At 42.8% G+C, this 18,017-nt stretch overlaps 1 protein-coding gene across 9 annotated transcripts in view; it reads left to right on the top strand.

Moving 5' to 3' along the window:
- Nucleotides 1-18,017, top strand: part of LOC101483632 (membrane-associated phosphatidylinositol transfer protein 2) — a 44,610-nt gene that overhangs the window by 17,703 nt on the left and 8,890 nt on the right. For 3 of the 9 annotated variants that reach the window (XM_004544657.6, XM_004544662.5, XM_004544656.5), the window contains exons 2-17: nucleotides 1,754-1,996; nucleotides 5,768-5,982; nucleotides 6,723-6,844; nucleotides 7,421-7,654; nucleotides 7,773-8,105; nucleotides 10,455-10,550; nucleotides 12,657-12,761; nucleotides 12,836-12,900; nucleotides 13,120-13,191; nucleotides 13,808-14,052; nucleotides 15,049-15,238; nucleotides 15,431-15,550; nucleotides 15,739-15,953; nucleotides 16,082-16,257; nucleotides 16,423-16,593; nucleotides 17,616-17,768. In XM_004544657.6, the coding sequence (XP_004544714.2) occupies nucleotides 1,919-1,996; nucleotides 5,768-5,982; nucleotides 6,723-6,844; nucleotides 7,421-7,654; nucleotides 7,773-8,105; nucleotides 10,455-10,550; nucleotides 12,657-12,761; nucleotides 12,836-12,900; nucleotides 13,120-13,191; nucleotides 13,808-14,052; nucleotides 15,049-15,238; nucleotides 15,431-15,550; nucleotides 15,739-15,953; nucleotides 16,082-16,257; nucleotides 16,423-16,593; nucleotides 17,616-17,768 (2,590 nt within the window). In that variant the 5' untranslated portion in view covers nucleotides 1,754-1,918. Of the gene's footprint in view, nucleotides 1-1,248; nucleotides 1,514-1,753; nucleotides 1,997-5,767; nucleotides 5,983-6,722; nucleotides 6,845-7,420; nucleotides 7,655-7,772; nucleotides 8,106-10,454; nucleotides 10,551-12,656; nucleotides 12,762-12,835; nucleotides 12,901-13,119; nucleotides 13,192-13,807; nucleotides 14,053-15,048; nucleotides 15,239-15,430; nucleotides 15,551-15,738; nucleotides 15,954-16,081; nucleotides 16,258-16,422; nucleotides 16,594-17,615; nucleotides 17,769-18,017 lie in introns of those variants that run through there. The other 6 variants (XM_004544664.5, XM_023155419.3, XM_004544661.5 and 3 more) reach the window with 4 other exon arrangements.

Here is an 18,017-nt window from a genome sequence, read left to right as displayed (position 1 = left end):
TTAGTAAACAGCTGCTGTTCCAGATGTGAAGTCGGTCAGGCTGCGTCTTCTTTCCAGCCTCAGTAAAGTCAATAGATAAAAGCTTTTCTTTAGCGGCATTCAAACATTCAATCATTGGAGGGAATGGGTCTGTTGGTTCGACCAAACCTGGCCTTTGTTTGTTGGATAAGTGACGCAGGGGGGATATTGATGTGATTAGAGTGATTACACAGAATGGACGCATTCCTGAGCAAGGTCCAATAGCTTCCATAGTTCAGAAATTGGTAAATATTAAGGTTATGCAAGACTGTGTGGTCACATTTGGCTAAATAGCTAAATCAGCAGCGTCAGGATGGTGTTGTGCACTATAGTCTCCTCGGCAGCATAACTAAGATCCTGCCTAATGTGCTTTCACCTGACCTATCTGAAAACAGGCTGAACTTTATCTTAAATTTCAGTTAAACTCAGTTTTATTTATATCATTACACTCGCTTAAGGTGCTTTATATGGCACGGTAAAGACCCCAACTATCCAGTGACCCCCAATGAGCAAACACTTGGGGACAGTGGGAAGGAAGAACTAACTTTTAACAGGAAGAATTCTCTGGCAGAATCAAACTGGTTGGGGGCAAGGGGTGAAAGACAGGATAAAAGATGCACTGTGGAAGAGAGCCAGAGATTAATAGTAACTAATGATTAAATGCAGACTGGTGTATGAAGGGAGAAGAAGATACACTCGTGAGAAACCCTGAGCAGCCTATGCCTATTGCAGAGTAACTAAGAGAGGATTCAGGGTCAACTGACTCAAATAAGTGCTTTATCAAAGTACACCTTTAAATCTTTGCTGTTAAAATATCCAAGTTTGAGAATTTGAAAACATAACCTGGAAAGGAGATAATGCCTGTGACAGTTATTTAGCTAAACTTCCACTACAGTGCAGTATGGTGCTGCATAGGCGTGATCTTGTTTTGTACTTTTTTAGCTTCGGAGAGCTGTTTTCTTGCCTTAACGGTCAAAGCAGACTTCTGCAACTCACGCCACCCACACGTTGTGTATGTATAGCCCACACCTACCCCTATTCTACCCAGTGGTTTGAAAACAATGCTTTGTGTATTCTTTATTTGTGAAACCTCGATCATGAACAGGGGGGCTCTTACACTGTTATATAATACCTCCCACTCTACTGTAATCCCTCTTATGCTAACTTAGCACCCCATGTGACGGTGCTGGACCGCTGGAAGAAAAAGGGTGGCTGTCGGGACTGTCGGCAAGGCATGGGTGCTCTTCGTAGACTCTGGCCACACACCTACACACAAAAACACACACGCAGTAGCCTGTGTATAAGAAGGAGTATTTATCCTAGGAAGTGCTTTACTTGGATTTGCGATGCTGGATGGAGGCACAACACCGGTGCTTGTCTTCATTGCCAAGGCTTGGAGTAGATGTCTACTACACGGAGCATATGTTCTGAATGACACTTTGGCTCTTTTCTTCATCTGCCTGTGAGCCACGAGAGGGGATCTTTGTCCTCCGATGTGTGTAGCAGAGTTAGACAGATTCAGAATTTAGTCTGTGTGCTGACAGGTTTTGCCCGTTATTGATATTTTTTACTGCTGCTTTCTGATTTTTGAATCTGGAATAATCATTAGGAATTTTAAGATGTTAACTTTATCCATATGTTTTGACTAACACACTCTACAAATGGGATGTTTTGCATTAATATGCAGCACCCATAACCCAGTTTTTTTTTTTTACGTTTTCTTTCACCTCCACAGGAGCCATCAATGTGGACTTCAGCTGGTGATTTGACAAGTCTCGTATAGGAGCATCCCGAGTCTCTTCTTCCCTCTCTCCCCCTCCCTTTCCCTCTATCCCTCCCTCCCCCGTTCCCTTGTCAATCTCCTCCCTGATCCCCCTATCCCCCTTCTCCAAGCTTCACCATGCTCATCAAGGAGTACCGCATCCCCATGCCCATGAGTGTGGAGGAGTACCGCATCGCCCAGCTTTATATGATACAGGTGAGGCAACACAACCATGGTTTCCAGCAAATCCTCACCCACACACACGCACCTAACTAAAAATGAACAACCGCAGAAACGAGGGGACGAAAAAGAGCAGTCAAAGAGGAGATAAAGTAACACGGGGAGTTCTTGAAGTGTGCAATCACAGCATACTCAATGATGAAAACGATTGGTCGTATGATGCGTGACGTTGGTGGAGCAACTAAACAAAGAGAGCCTGTGTGCTGATAGATTATCCAGTTTAAACTCTCTGAAGCTGGCTGTTTAAAGCTGTCATAGACCGCATGTTTCTGCACTCGATGAAACGCCATGTACACACACTGCTGCGACGGAGATGGACATACTGCTTTCATTTGTCAAAGCAGGCCCTTAGCTGGAGATGGAGGGTCTGTGTTAGAGCATTAGGGTTTACAGCGCCTGCAGAAAGGGCCCATTTAAATAGCTTTAGTTCTGCTGTGCAGCATTATATCCTCTTCATATGGCATGTGTACATGAAGGTAGATTTACTTAATCCAGCAGTACACAGAGGAGGTATTGATGCCAAGACTCAGGCTGTGGTAAAAATACAGTGTTATTTATAGTTCAGAGATGTGCATATTAGGCATTAGGTGCATTTGTTTGGATTTGAGCTGCACGGTTACGTAATGTGTGTTTTACGATCATTGCAGAGCAAGCTGAAGTTACAGACCTGTTTGATCAAGTTGAGGTTTTTTGAGTTTCGATGCATTTTGCCTCTTTGCTGATCTTGCATTGCGATGGTAATGTGAGTCTGGTTGCTTTTTGTTATCAGAAAATAAGATTCACAAAGAGTGCAGAGTAAATTCAAAGCAAAGTATCAAGAGAAATCGGCATCTTAAGAGTCAAACGTGGGAGCTTTATTTGTGACCTTCATCTCTCAGGGTTCAGCTTTGTTGGATAGGTTCAGCATTTATGACTTGGGTAAGGAAAGCCCAGGATGCTTTCATGATGTAGACCAGCTGTTAATCTTACAGCCAAATAAGGATGTTGACGGGGTTGTTTAAAATTAATATCCACCCACAGGTATAACAAGGCTACATAGAGATTAATTCAACTGTATTGACTCTGAAAGCCTCTCCTTGTTTTTGCCGTGTACTTTAAAAACAGCCTGTGTCACTAGCTGCATTACATCATTGCAAATAGAGAGAGCGAGTATTTGAGAGAGGATAAGAGAGAGAATTTGGTTGTTGCAACGGTCTCACCAGTTACCGGTTTTCTCTGCATAAGCTGAAATGAGTGTAGAAAGAGTGTGTACGTCTTCTAAAGAATTTCAGATTTATTTGTTAATTTTTTTCAGATGATAAAGATGTTTGCTTGCTTTTCTAAACGTCCTCCCGATGCTGTATCCAGCAGACAGGTTGTCTGCTTGAGTTGTAGATGTGTGGGAACATGACTCAGAGGACATGCCCCAAAGCAAGCAGACGTTTCAAGACGGCACATGTCGGGCTCTGCGGCACACTTCTTCCTCACCTCATAATTCACCTTCATTGTATTTGTGAAGAGTTAATTAATCTTTAAGAAAAAAAAAAATATATAAATATATATATATTTTTTTAGTCTTTAACTGCTTGCCTTTCATATTTTCAGGACAAAGGCAGAACACGTGAGAAAGTCTACTAAAGAAATTCTTTGCGCGTGAACTCTTAAGTATGTAAACAAAATCCCAGGACGAAGAGTTCCAACATTGTATTGACCCATAGTTACCTTTCCCCCTGACCTAACCGCCTCTAAACAGACTCGGTGCGCTGAGGCTTCTGTCACTATGGCAACCATGACATCAGCAGCATGCCAGTGGTCAGGTTTTGTTCACGAGAAGGAGTGAATGAGGAAATGAAGGATAAAAAGAGAGGCAGTGAAGAAGGGATGGGAAGAAATTTGAGAGAGGGGGTGGAAGGAAAGGGAGCATGGCTACCCTCACTTCATTGCTTTATGTTACCAGGGCAACCGCAGCATGTAGCCCTGTCCGCCCGCCTGCAATCCATCCTCTGTGAAAGCCTCATAAACGAAGCCGGGGCCTTAGGACAGCCTAGTCATATCTCCACCTCACCAGGCTGCGCCCCACCCTATCTCTCCTTTCACGTTCTTTCCTTTGCCCCTTATGACACTTTCTTATATGATCGGTAATTGTCACATTCTTCTCACAATCGGGAGATTTACAGTAATAAGAAAATACAGAAAGTGTGAGATTTTAAATATGAGCAGTTCTCATTGAGCCTCATTCATCCACATAGGCCCTACGTGTTTTGAATAAGCAACTGTGGAGTTATCGTTCAAAAAGGAGCATCTCTAGCAGGAAACGCGCCTCGCGAGAGGAAAATGCCAGGATGTGGCTCCTATCCTGTCATAGTAGTTGGGTCTAAACATGTATAGCAGGCCATCATGGTGTGAGTACTTCGCAAAAGTTTGATGGCTGTTTAAAGAAAGCAAAACTGTTTACATGAGAAACTCCCTGTAGAGGGCATCAAGGTACCTCCTTCTACACTTATTTTACTCCAAAGGTACACTTTACCTCTGTATGTGAATAAATAAAGTGTCCTGTATTTTGTAATATATAACGTTACATTGAGAGTTTCTTTATTTTTAAACTTGTTATCTGTTCCCGCTCTTCCCGTTATGAGAGTGGCTACGCCCTGGCCAGTGTTTTATGATCTTTTTCTGGTGAACTGGAGAAAATTACCCAGCGCTACAAAGGGAAGAAGGAGGGACTCTGCCTTTGACAGGCAAACACGGGGATGTAGTGTTTGTAGGTTGGACTTTTCCTTTTAAAAAATGCTTAAAATTCATCATCAGTGGATATGTATTTTTGTTCTGTATTTTCGTAGTGAGCTTTTTATAATGCACTGTAATCTGGAGATTATCTGTTCACTTGCTGTGACTGAGTTTCTGCATCGCCTACTGGTTGAGTGTACGGCCGGTCTGACGTTGCTGTGGTGGTGTCTGTGCTGTGTCTTTGGAGCTGTGTCTGGGTTGTTGAGAGCTGGGCGGGTTGCTAATGAATGACCTGTCAAAGGTAATGAGGTCCAGTGTGCTGGATGCCTCATGGCTTCCTCTTCCCTGCTCCACTGATTCACTGGTTTGCTTCCATCACCTCGCTCTGCACAGCTGACTGGAGGAATCGGTCTCCCTATTATGCCATCGCTGCACTAAACACGCAGTTAAACAAAGGTTAAGCTGCATATACTAACACTGAACAACTGCTGATAAGAGGAAAAAAAACATGATACATCAAAAATCTGACTTTTTATGGTCCTCATGTCTGTCGTCAGCATTTGGACTATGTTCTGCTGTTTAATGTTTTCTCATTCACAAGTTTCACAATTACAAATTGTCCTCTAGCAATTCCCGACATTTGCGCCATTGACTTCACACAGCCGCAGCTGCAGGCTCCACCCGGCTTCTCCTCTTATGTGCATCTGCAATGTAAATACAGAAAAGGTGTGGCTCCACACGCTGATTCTTTTTTTCGGATCTTCCTGATATGCCGTTCAGAGCTGGAGGTGCTTCCAGGAAGCTATTAATTTTGTGTGTGTCGTTGCCATACCCAGACTGATGCCTCACTGTCTCTGCAAAAATCCCATTCATTTAGTTGTTTGTTCTCAAACATCAGTTCCAGATTTAGTGTGAAATTATTATTACTAAAAATTATTAGAATAAAAATGATCCTATGTTGTTTCATCTAACATCGCCACACTTTGTGCTTTTCTACTAATATGCAAATATGCATTTCTTCTTTCATTATTCCTCTTACAGAAGAAGAGCAGAGAAGAGAGCTGTGGTGAAGGCAGTGGGGTGGAGATCCTAGAAAACAAGCCGTATACAGATGGACCGGGCGGGATCGGCCAGTACACCCACAAGGTCTACCATATTGGCATGCACATTCCCAGCTGGTTCCGCTCTATCTTGCCCAAAGCGGCACTGAGGGTTGAAGAGGAGTCCTGGAACGCCTACCCTTACACCCGCACCAGGTGAGATTGGGTGATGTAAGGAGGCCACCTCGACACTTTTAATGCAGCATTGTGTCGAAACAGGAGGATTTTCTCCTTTTGGATACAATAAAGTAACATTAGCTTTAACCTTGACACCTCTTTAAAGCAGGGTAGTAGAAATACACAGACTGTTTTAATAGTATAAATGCTTTGTGCATGTGACATAGCTGCTGCCGGTAGATCTACATTCATTTACAGACAAAAATCTAGCCCAGGTTCTGCAGAGGATAATATTTTCTGCCATAATTGTATTCAGTGATTAATTTGATGATTCCAAGTCCATGAACAAGTTGTCAGAATATTACGAGGCAGCCCATCAGATCGGCGCATGGCCAGCAGTGCTCCCAGACAGCCAGACGTTGACAGCCCCTCACTTTCAGAGCGTCAGTCCATTTGTCTGTGTGAGGTCTGACAAACAAAGATGTGAAGGTGCTGAAAAGAGATGTGCCCTTGACTGCACACTCGGGATATTGATAGACTCCAAGTGCTGTTGACACATCTATTCAACTAGTGACAGTTTTGCTGCAGATGCAGCAGATGGGTATGGCTTAAGTGTCTTTTATAATCAAAAGTAAGATGGGGTTGTCACTCGTAGTAAAATAGTTCTGCTCTTGAGTTATTAATATAAAATGAGTCCAAATGAAGGGAGACACAAAACTCACTGGTGCTTTGTTGGGACAGTTGTTTCATTTCTTTTTTTTAAATTTCTTCTCCCTTAGATACACTTGTCCCTTTGTGGAGAAGTTCTCTATTGACATTGAGACATACTACAAGCCCGACACTGGCAACCAGGCAGATGTCTTCAACATGTCAGCAGCAGAGAAAAGACAGAGGACTATTGGTGAGACCATTTGACGTCTGCCCCGAACGTCTGTGTCAACATAAAACTCGGATAATAAAATAATGTGGCTAATTTCACTTTCAAATTGCACACATACAAAGCAAGCTCAGGCTGCGTGTTGGCATATGGCCGCATTAGAGAATCAATACAGCAAGTAATGATCTCCTCATTCAGAAGCTGAAGGCGTTTTGCTGTCTGTCCTCTTGCTACTAAGATATGCAGTGGATGAGGCCCACTTGTGGTAGCTTAATGGTACAGCATCTGTTATTTTTCTATGGTTATGAGTGTGCTTTCCCAGTGAAAACAACGCCCTGAAAGGAATGGCTCTTAGGGTACGCAGTGACTCAGTTCCACTATTGTAATTATTTAAATCACTTGTGTCTGTGTATCTTATAGTGTTAGCTGGAATTCCAGTTATAAAAAGAATTTGAAGCTGTTAAACACAAGCTCATACAAGTCGGAACTACTGCTCCACCCACTTGTGCACACACCGTAATGTAATAGTAAAGCCTCAACAACTTCCAAACACCTGAGTCCATAAAAGCTTACCCTCTGAAAACGAATCGCCTTTTGCAGACCCAATTGACATAGTGACAGATCCCATCCCCGCTCATGAGTACAAATCAGAGGAAGACCCGAGGCTTTACAAGTCAGCCAAGACCCAGAGGGGTCCTCTGTGGGACGACTGGATAGAAGAGTACAACAATAACCCAGGCAAGACCCCCATCATGTGTGCCTACAAGCTCTGTAAGGTGGAGTTCCGCTACTGGGGCATGCAGTCAAAGATTGAACGCTTTATTCATGATGTTGGTGAGTTGAAGGTCCCAGATGTTCCTGCATTTTTTTTAAAAAAAATGTCATTTTACTGATACCCTATTTAGTTACAGTGTTAGCGAGGGTTTATTGTTCTGCAACTGTTTTTCACTAGGTTTAAGAAAGGTGATGGTGCGTGCCCACCGGCAGGCCTGGTGCTGGCAGGATGAGTGGTATGGTCTGACCATAGAAGACATCAGGCAGCTGGAGCTGGAAACCCAGCTGGCCCTGGCCAGGAAAATGGCTCAGTTTAGCCAGGCGGAGGAGGCCGAGGCCAACGGAGGCACACCGTCTCCAGACAAAGACCAGGAGGTTAAAGAGGCAATCAGCTGTATCGAAGCTGAAGCAGTCGTTCCCAGCTCAGGAGGAGAAACTCTGCAGCCACGAGGTATACTTACCAAGCAGTGGTCCACCTCCTCCCGATCCTCCCGATCATCCAAGAGAGGAGGTGAGGAACATGCCATCTTCATGCATTTACCCTTATCACTGCTGTGTATGACTTTGTGAAGCTGGCACATTGATGTGATGTGTAAACGTCTTGATCCACCCCTCATTTCATTATTTTTGCTTCCAAAGAAGCAATTTTTTTTCCAGGCCTCCTGGAGAGGTTTTCTTTAGTCATTGGCTGCTCTTTCTTTCATTTTCAGTCCAGTTCTTATCTCAACTATTTTCAGAAGTATGTATTTTTGTTTGTTGAACCACTTAACACTGATTTATGAGCCATTCAAGGGTAAAGGCAAACAACTCAAGGGATGAACCAATGTTGTGTCTACAGATAAGAACGAGTTTTGGATTCTATTTTCAGGCACTTCGTTACTGGCAACCTGTCACAAAAGCGGTTTCTTCCTCTTCATTTAGTCGAAAAATTGCAAAGATAACACAGTTTGACAGGCATAAAATTTTACACCCACAAGGTGTTTCCTGAATAGCTATTAGCTGAAAACTTGACATATCTCAACATGGTAAGTAATGTCCTTAAACAATCTGCGAAAGCTGGACAAGTTGAGGAAAAAAGAAGTGACACTACACCGAAAAAATAAAACTATCTTCAGGAGTTGAACAATATCTGAAAGTCGTGTTTTTGTTTTTTTTTTAAAAACATTGAAAAAAATCCAGCACAAACCAGTCACTATCAGTCCTTCCCAGAGCCCAGATTTCAACATTATTGAAGCAGTGTGGGATCATCTTGACAGAGAATGGAACAAAAATCAGCCAACATCCAAAGAAGAGCTTTGAATGTCCTGCAAGAATTCCTGAAGACTACTTATAGAAATGAAAAAGCTGCCTAAGAGAGTTCTTTCTTTCGAGCTCATTAGAATTGTAAAAACTCTGTTTTTGCCTTACATATGACATTTCCATGTGTGTTTGCACATGCATGGAAATCCTTGCATCCATTTTCCTAGCAAAATATAAAGAAACGAGGGTGCTCAAGGCTTTTGCACGGTACTGAACTCTTTCTTGTGACAACTGTATTTACATCTCATCGTGCGTTAAAGTCTTATTTGTTAAGTCTTGCATGTGACTCATTTCTGCCTTTTATATATTTATGCATGCTAACATCAAAGTCCAAATATCCTGTAAGTGAACACAGCAAACTGTGATACTGCAGACTCGTCCACACTAGAAAGCTAGTATGTGAAGAATTCAGTCAGTAAGGTCAAGCTTCAAGCTGGTGCAAAGCTAAAGTAGGATTGTGTGATTCTGTGAAGTCTCATTTTTCATTTTGCACACCTGCGGTTGAATGAATTTGGGTTACAGCTGCACAGGAAGTGCAGTAATAGCGCTTCTTTTTTTTTTTTTTTTTTTTTTGTTTTTTTTGTTTTTTTTGTTTTTTTTGGGGTTCAGCTCTGCACAAACATACACACTAAGAGTTAACCCAAAGGTGAAGTAACCAGACTCTATTGGAAAAACCGTGAGCTCAGACCTTTGAATTGGTGTTAATAAAGCAAACGCATCAGAACCAGCTTTTAAAGTGTGCAGACTCTATTTGTGCCTTTACTTTCCTATGAGGCACCTGAATTTCCTTTAACTGCTCCTCAACCATATTTACTCACACCCCTGTGTGAATCTCCTCTGGGTTATTTTTGTCAGCAACATTGATATCTGAATTCACCCATCTCAAGTGTCACCCCTTCTTCAAGGTGGCGCTCACTTTAGCTGCCAGATGGACCCCGACTCTCATCGAGCCTCATTTCACCCCTGTAACTGCCCTCCCTCCCTCCATTATTCCCTCCAGGGCTATTTTTAGCAACAGTGCTGACATCACAGGACAGAGGAGGCTGATGCTCCTCAGAGTGACCCTCCCTTCCAGCGCTGCTGTGTCTCTCTGCACTGACAGCTACATCTGTGCCCCTCTCTTACTGCCTCTCACAGTGACCACCTAATGATATATAATCCATAGATTGAAGACAGGTGATAGACGAGGCCTGTTTTTCCTCAGCTGGAAAAGATTTTGGTGTGTTTGGAGCTCGTTCTTGTTGCACTGGGCCTCTGTTTTTAACACACCGCCGCTTTAACACACCACCAATCAGTCCATCTGTGATGAAGTAATGCACCACAGAGACTGATATATGTTTATGTAAGTGTGTGTGTGTGTGTGTGTGTGTGTGTGTGTGTGTGTGTGTCATTCATAGGGGTGGGGGGTGGGTTGTGCAATACATCTTTGTGGTTGAGTGTGTGTGTATGTGTGTGAAACACAGAGGCTAAAATGCACATCCCAAAATAATGGTGAATTTCTTGCTTGTGTGTTTCTTCCTTTTTCTTTTTTTTTTTTTTTTCTTGTTCACCCCCCACCCAGTGAGCCCGTCACGTCACAGCATCTCCGAGTGGAGGATGCAGAGCATTGCACGAGACTCGGACGACAGCTCGGACGAGGAGTTCTTCGATGCTCACGGTAACTTGCTGCTCTGATTTGTAAAGTAAATGTGGAATCTGGGTGAAATGTTTCTAACCTGTTTGGCTCCCCTTTCTTCATTTCCTTTGAATGCGTCTCTTTAATCGCAGATCAGTTCTTAAGCTTCCCAGATACCCAGCATGCTTTGGGGCTACAGTTGAACTAGGTGGGTGTGCTGCGGCACCCGTTCTTCCTGCTGGATAAGTTCGGCCGAGAAGACACGAGCGAGGTGTCTCATCCCAGTATCACGTTCAAAAATCACAATCGTCTCTGCCCAACTACATTCACACAGTTCACGGTGCATCAAAGAAATAAAAGAACCCCTTTGAATTGTGTGTGTGTGTGTGTGTGTGTGTGTGTGTGTGTGTGTGTGTGTGTGTGTGGTTGAAATTCACCGTTTAGTCAATATGATGAATGAGAATAAAATTCTGCACGATGCAGTCATTAATTACACTGATACTAATTTTGCTGCATTCATTAGTTTCCACCTACCCCGAGTTTAATAGGTTGCTCGTGACACTATGAGTCACTGGAAAACAATAACTAAAATGAATTGTGTTGACGTCTAATTATTTTTTTTCATATTAACATGTGTCACAGTATTCGTGTTTATATGGATTCATTGTGTGTGTGTGTGTGTGTGTGTGTGTGTGTGTGTGTGTGAGAGAGAAGCAAAAGCCAGATGGCCTGCTTAAAACGTCATGATTTATGAACACTTATTTAATTATGGGTAAATAAATGAGGGCATCAGAATGAGCTTATACATGTAAGTGTTTGTAAATCACATGATGCAAGTACACAAATTAAATCTGGAAAATGACTGAGTTGGCTCAGATTGCTTCCAATTTTAGGATTCTGTCTTTAAAGTTCTTGTGATCTTCTTGCAGTAACAATCACTCAAGGATTAGAAAAGCGTATGCAAGTTTATTTTTACACTCCATTTTTTTTTAATGCAAATGAATAAAGGAAGAAAAAAAAAAAGCTAAGGAGGTGAATTTGCCAATGATGGTACACGTGTAACCTGTCGTATTTAATTAACATGTTTTATTTAAATCATTGAAGGTTTATAAATTAAAAAAAATGTTGCAGTGGAATAAAGAAAATATGACATTTTTATCCAGTTTAACACTGGATGGTTGTTTATATTAATGAATAAATTAGAAGGATGTTGAAGCAACTGAGGAAACAAATGAAATAAAGGACTCTGTTGATTTCGAGTCAGAAAATTTTGTGTGTTAGGAACGATGCTACAAAAACTTGCCGCAAGCCCCTGTGAGTATTCCAGCCAAATCGTTATGAAATAAAGATTGTCATTTGATTTCCTGCGTTGATGCTGTTTATTTGTAGTGTAGCTGCTGTAGAAATAAATAGGACATGATTTGATTTTAGGTCAAATCTTGATTACCCAGCTAAAGTGAACGCTGTTGGCAAAAATCGCCCCGAGAGGAATTAAAAAGGATCTGTTTGAGGTCCTTTTATAATCACAGGTTAATGTCAGTAGATCAGTGAGACGATTCATCCATATGTGTGCATGAATTTAAGGCGCATAGTGAAATTTTTGTAGCAGGTAATCATGGAGGAAGTTAACTGTTTTTAGTTTATAGAAAATAAATTATAGTGATACAATAAATGCAAAACAACGTATACTCACTGTGTGTGGATGATCACACATGGAAACACCAAGCTTCATGTGCATTTGTGTAGGTTGTTAACTTGTAGGAAACCCTAAGGTTCCTTTTCCTTCATTCCCTTCTTTATTAGATCACTTTGACACTGACAGGGTTCATTTAGATTAAATTTTTTTTTTTTATTGTTCATTTTTAGCGGTTTGTCTTTGTTATTCTATTTTATTTGTTTGCATATTTATTTTTATATCCCATTATTTGTTGACACGCAGCAGGGTTTGTGGTTCGTGTTTAAGGACGGCATTGTGTGAGTTTGATTGGGTGAATAGGTTGTCGGGGTAAGCTGCAAACAAATTTGCCTTTCTTGGGATTAATAAAGCAATCTGGCACTCTGAATCTGAACTCTTGGTGTAATAATCCATTCAAAACCCCTGAATAGTGAATACAGTTTTAACCAATCTGTTGATCCCGCCCCTCACAGAGGATCTCTCTGATGGAGAGGAGGTCTTCCCGAAAGAGATTGCCAAGTGGAACTCCAATGACCTCATGGACAAGATCGAAGCTGCAGAAACGGAGGAAACTCCTGGTATGATGAACACCTCTACATGGGCAGGCACAGCCCAATGACACTTGATGTTAAATGTGTGTTTGTGTTTCTAGGTGAGCTGTTCAAGGAAATGACTGTTGATTATGAAAGAGCAACCAGTGAGGAAAGATTAGATGAGGTATGTGTGTCACATATTGACTGCCAATGCAAATAACACACCTATAACTCGCACTCCTCTGATGCCCGTCCATGTCTGGAATAAATATCCCTTACAAGCCATCTGCTGAAAGTTTCCTTCAGGACATGATTTAATTTGAGTTTAGCTGCTAAAAAACAAAAAAACATATCAGGCTTTAAACTTTGGAGGATAAGAGCCTCTCTGTCCTCTTGTGTTCAGATGCGTGGCTGTCTTAGCGGCCAAGCCGATAGCTCTCCCATTCCCACCATCACGGTAACAAGGCACCAGTCAGTAAGTAAACATTTTGGCCCCAGTGCAATGTGGGGTACAACAGTTCTTCAGACACCTCCAGTCTATTAAATGCCCCTGCCCTTATCCTTGCCGTAGCCCGAACCCAAATCCATGTGTACTCCTCAACCTCACCACCTTCTGTTCGACCCCCTCCCCCCTCCTCTGTACTTAATGGAAATGTGAAGTTTTGGATTGGAAGTAAAAGACAAAACTACACATTGTGCTGTGCTAATTAGTGTGAACTTGTCATCAGGAAGCATGGTTGTTGTTTGCTGTTAGTTGAACGGTTGTCCAGGTGAAGGTTGGCTCTGTTATGTGTCTTCATGGTTCCTCACCCCTCAATGGCTATAAAAAGCAGTTTGCCATGTAATTCATGTTCAAAACGATGGACGCAAAACGTTGCAAGTCGTACCTTTTGAATCGGTTAAAAAGTGATTTGATGCCCATTTTCAAGGCCTCGTTTATCTGTTTTTGTTTGCTTGTTTTATCACTCACAGTAAGTACGTATTCTTTGGTCATGCTGATGAAGTGAATAAACATTTTATTGGATATTTTCCCGATAGCGTGCCTTAACATTCCCGTCCATAACGCCGCTTATTAAATTTGCTGTTCTCAGGAGAGCTCTTCCCAGCAGTGTCTGCAGCCCTCCAAGATCCATGTGCTCATCTTGGTCTTGCACGGAGGGAACATCCTGGACACCGGAGGAGGCGACCAGAACAGCAAGCAGGCCGACGTCAACACAATCAGTACGGCTTTCGACACAGTCATGCGTGTTCACTATCCTGCGGCGCTGGGACGCATCGCCATCCGCTTGGTGCCCTGCCCTGCCATCTGTGCTGAGGCCTTCTCCCTAGTGTCCAAGTAAGAGCACGCGCATGCACACATTTCTCTGCAGGCTCAAAACCTCATGGATAATCATTGAAGGTTTGTGTGCAGTTAGGTTCATAATTTATTGGATGAAGACAGAATTCTTGTGGTTTTACACAACCACAGTGGAGTTTAAATCAGATAATCAATCAAGATGTGATTGAAGTGTAGACTTTCAGCTTTTATTTAAGAGGTTTGATGAAGAATTTCATTAACTGTTTAGGAATTACAGACATTTTTTACAGTCTCTAATTTTAGCTCTAAAGTAATTGGGCAAATTTACATCATTTTAAATGTAAGGATCCTAAGGCTCAGTGACTGCCTAAAATCTAGAGCCCATATACATTTTCTGTTGAAGTGCTCTGGTGAACCTTTACTACAAACACTTGAGTTGCTGCTTGTTTAATAACTGAAAAGCTGTGCCTTTGAGCTGAGAACAGGTGACTGACTCCGCTATTGAAAAATATCATATTTCTGTACCCTGAGAAACTCTTGGGTTGCTCTTACAGTTTGCTTTGTGTCATTGTCCATTTGCACTGTGAAGAACTGTCCGATCAGTTTTGCAGCATTTGTCTGAATCTGATCAGAGAGTGTAGCTCCATACACTTCACAGTTAATCCTGCAGCTTCTGTCAGCGGTCGCATCACCAATAAACACAAGTCCTCCAATTATACTGGCAGCCATACGTACCCATACCTACCTAAAAAAAAAAATGCATCTGACTTTGTTAAACCCCTCCAATTAAACTCAAAGTCTGCCTTTCAGCCACATCCTGATTTGTAATTTAAAAATAACAACAAAAATTGTGTTTGTGAAACAAATTGTGGTTCTAACCGTATTTTAGCTCGATAGCTGTTTACTTATGATGGAAGAGGTCCAGGTGCAGCTCGTGACTCTTGTCCTCTCTTCCTGCGTTTATTTATTCTCCCGTGTGCATGCCTTGGGTTTTAAATTTCATAATTTGATTTTTATCCACTAATGTTCTCACAGCTTGAGCCCTTACAGCTACGATGAAGGTTGTCTGTCCAGCAGCCAGGACCACATCCCGCTGGCAGCCCTGCCTCTCCTCGCCACCTCTTCTCCACAGTACCAGGATGCTGTGGCCACCGTCATCTTCCGAGCCAACCAGGTGTATGCGGACTTCATAAAATCTCTGGACGGGGCTTCTTTCTCCGGCCAGGTCAGATACCGATGGGGTTTGTTGTTCTTGTATGCTGTTTAATAAAGAATTGGAGTCATTAGAGTTGAACCAGCTGTACTTTTTGGAGCCACATTATCCTTACATCCAGCGTGTAACTGCGGAAGTCTTTTCAGGTGATCCTGAACCCCACGCATATATGTAATAAATATTTTTCATCCTTTAACTCTCCAGGTTTGCCTCATTGGGGACTGTGTGGGAGGAATCTTGGGCTTTGATGCTCTGTGCAGCAGCAATCAAACAGTAAATGAGAGCCAGAACAGCAGTCGCAGGGGCAGTGTCATTAGCGTACAGGTAAGCGAGACATCCTCCAGCATTAATGAATGCACGGCGACAGTCTCGGCTCATCCTAAACAGTGCCTGGAACACTCCTGTGTGCACCTTTAACCTGTTTTGTTCTTCTTAATTGGCTCATTTGTTGATATTTTTTTCTTAAGGTGCTGGAAGTTTTAATGACACATTTTCACAAATTTCCCCTGCAGGACCAGGATCTTCTCTCTCCTGGCATCATTGTCAACAGCGGACACGGATCAGCGTCTCCAACCTTGGAGGGCAGCCGCCACCTCAGTCGCAGCAACATCGATATCCCACGTACCAGCGCAGGCGACGACACCAAGAGACAGCTGCCTCGGAAGAGAAGTGACTCTTCCACCTACGAGCTGGACACCATAAAGCAGCACCAGGCTTTCCTGTCCAGGTGTGTCGTCCGTGGGAGGACAAACTCTTTATGTGGAATGAACTTCTTTTGTCCTTTTGTCATGCACTGTCAGAATATGTTTTATTTTTAGTTCCAGGCACGGAAGTGACTTTGTGTTGTCCTCCCAGCTTACATTCCAGTGTCCTGCGGAACGACACAACCTCCCGAAGGTCGAGCAGTAGCACAATGCTGGATGGAGGCTCCCTGGGGAAATTTGACTTCGAAGTGTCCGACTTTTTCCTCTTTGGCTCTCCACTTGGCTTGGTACTTGCCCTGAGAAAGACTGTGATCCCTATGTTAGATGGTGAGCTTCAATTACCAGGCTTTGTACTATCTGTAAAGTGAAAGGTTTGCCCCAGATGGAAATCTGCTTATTACTATAGACACCTATAGACCAGGCTGTCATCAAAATATGCTTGAATTCTTCCCTTCCTCTTTCTTATGTCTCTGGTTTCATTTCTCCCCCTAGTGGCCCAGCTACGACCTGCCTGTCAGCAGGTTTATAATCTGTTCCACCCCGCTGATCCTTCAGCCTCCCGCCTCGAACCTCTGCTGGAGCGGAAATTTCACCTCCTCCCTCCGTTCAGCGTGCCCCGTTACCAACGCTTTCCCCTGGGAGATGGAAACTCCGCCCTGCTGGGTGAGCTCTTTTTACAGATGATAGATGAAAGGCCACGTTAATGTGAAGCTTTCAGTCTTTGTACGTCTGTCTTGGATGCACACACACGAATGCAAAATACCCTTTAAAAAAAAAAACCCAGCAACAACCACTTAAGATCACATCACCTGATGCTTCAGATGCTGATTTTAACCCACTGTCCTTTTTCCCATGGATGCACACCATAGATGGCTTAAAGATGCCTTAGTAGCATGCGTTGAGTTCATTTACAAAGTAGACACTGCCTGAAAGAAAAATACACGCTTTTCTACTGTTTGTGCTTCGGCATGTTTTGTGAAGCAGTTTATTAATCTCGGTGTTGTCACAGTCCCACTGGTGGTTTCTGTTTGGACTGATCTTTATAGCGGAGGATGCCTACCCTGTTTATACAATTACATGTCTGATGTTCTCGAAGAAAACGCACACAGAATTTAATAAGATCTTTAATGAGGAGAAATTTCTTTTTTTTTAAAAAGATATCTAACATTATTGAATCAGGAACTGAGGCTTAGTAAGGATGGAAACCGGGGTTAATAAAGATGTTTAATATGGTTAAGATGTTTCTTAATTACTTCAGACCAGAGTTTTTGTGTTCCCTGGTGGTCATGGCCTCCATCAGATCAGCTACCAATGACCATCTTCAGGCCTTCCAACATTTTTTTTATAGCGATGAAGTTTCAAAGACAATTTCAAGATCACTGTTAAGGCAAGAGAGTTCAAATGATTTCATAAATAGCATATTGCAGGCTTTTTCTAATCTTAGAACAGGGTCATATGTCAGCTTATTGTGTCTCTGAGGAGCAGCTGTGGTCCAGGAAAAAGTGAGCTCCACTAAGGGCTTGACTCTTGTTCCTTGTTCAGTTCTTGCTTCATATGTTTTTGTCTTCCTTGTCTTCTTTCCTTCCTCCTCTCTTGGCCTCCTGTCTCCATATCCGTGTACCTTGCTCTCTACCTCTAAAACCTCCTCCCCCGACTTCTGCCCCTCCACCCACCCCCCTCTGTAGTGGAGACAGTCCAGAGCAACGCTCAGCTGCTGCTTGACAGCGGGCCTCTCCTGTCCCTTCGCTGTCAGGAGACCATCAGTGAGACCTGCATCCCTGTACCTGTGCTAAACTGGCAGGAGGGCTCCCTCAAAGCCACACCTGCCACTATGGAGTGTGTGTAGCCTCTCCCATTCACCTCTATCTGTTCCCAACCCTCATTCGCCGTATCTCTGTCGTCCCTGTGTTCGTCCCTCTCGCCATTACGTCGAGATGCTCAGATTCCAGGCCACCTCTTACACTCTTTGAGTATGTCCATGCTGTCATTTCAGTGTCTCCAAATACTGATAAATACATATATATTTGACCTTTTGGCATCGTGTCTTCTGGTTTACAATTTAAAAAGAAATGTAGCCAATTGGAACA

Source organism: Maylandia zebra, linkage group LG12, assembly GCF_041146795.1.
Source record: "Maylandia zebra isolate NMK-2024a linkage group LG12, Mzebra_GT3a, whole genome shotgun sequence".
Classification (NCBI taxonomy): Eukaryota; Metazoa; Chordata; class Actinopteri; order Cichliformes; family Cichlidae; genus Maylandia; species Maylandia zebra.
The sequence above is the reverse complement of the archived record's forward strand: the minus strand, read 5'-3'. Positions and strand labels throughout refer to the sequence as shown.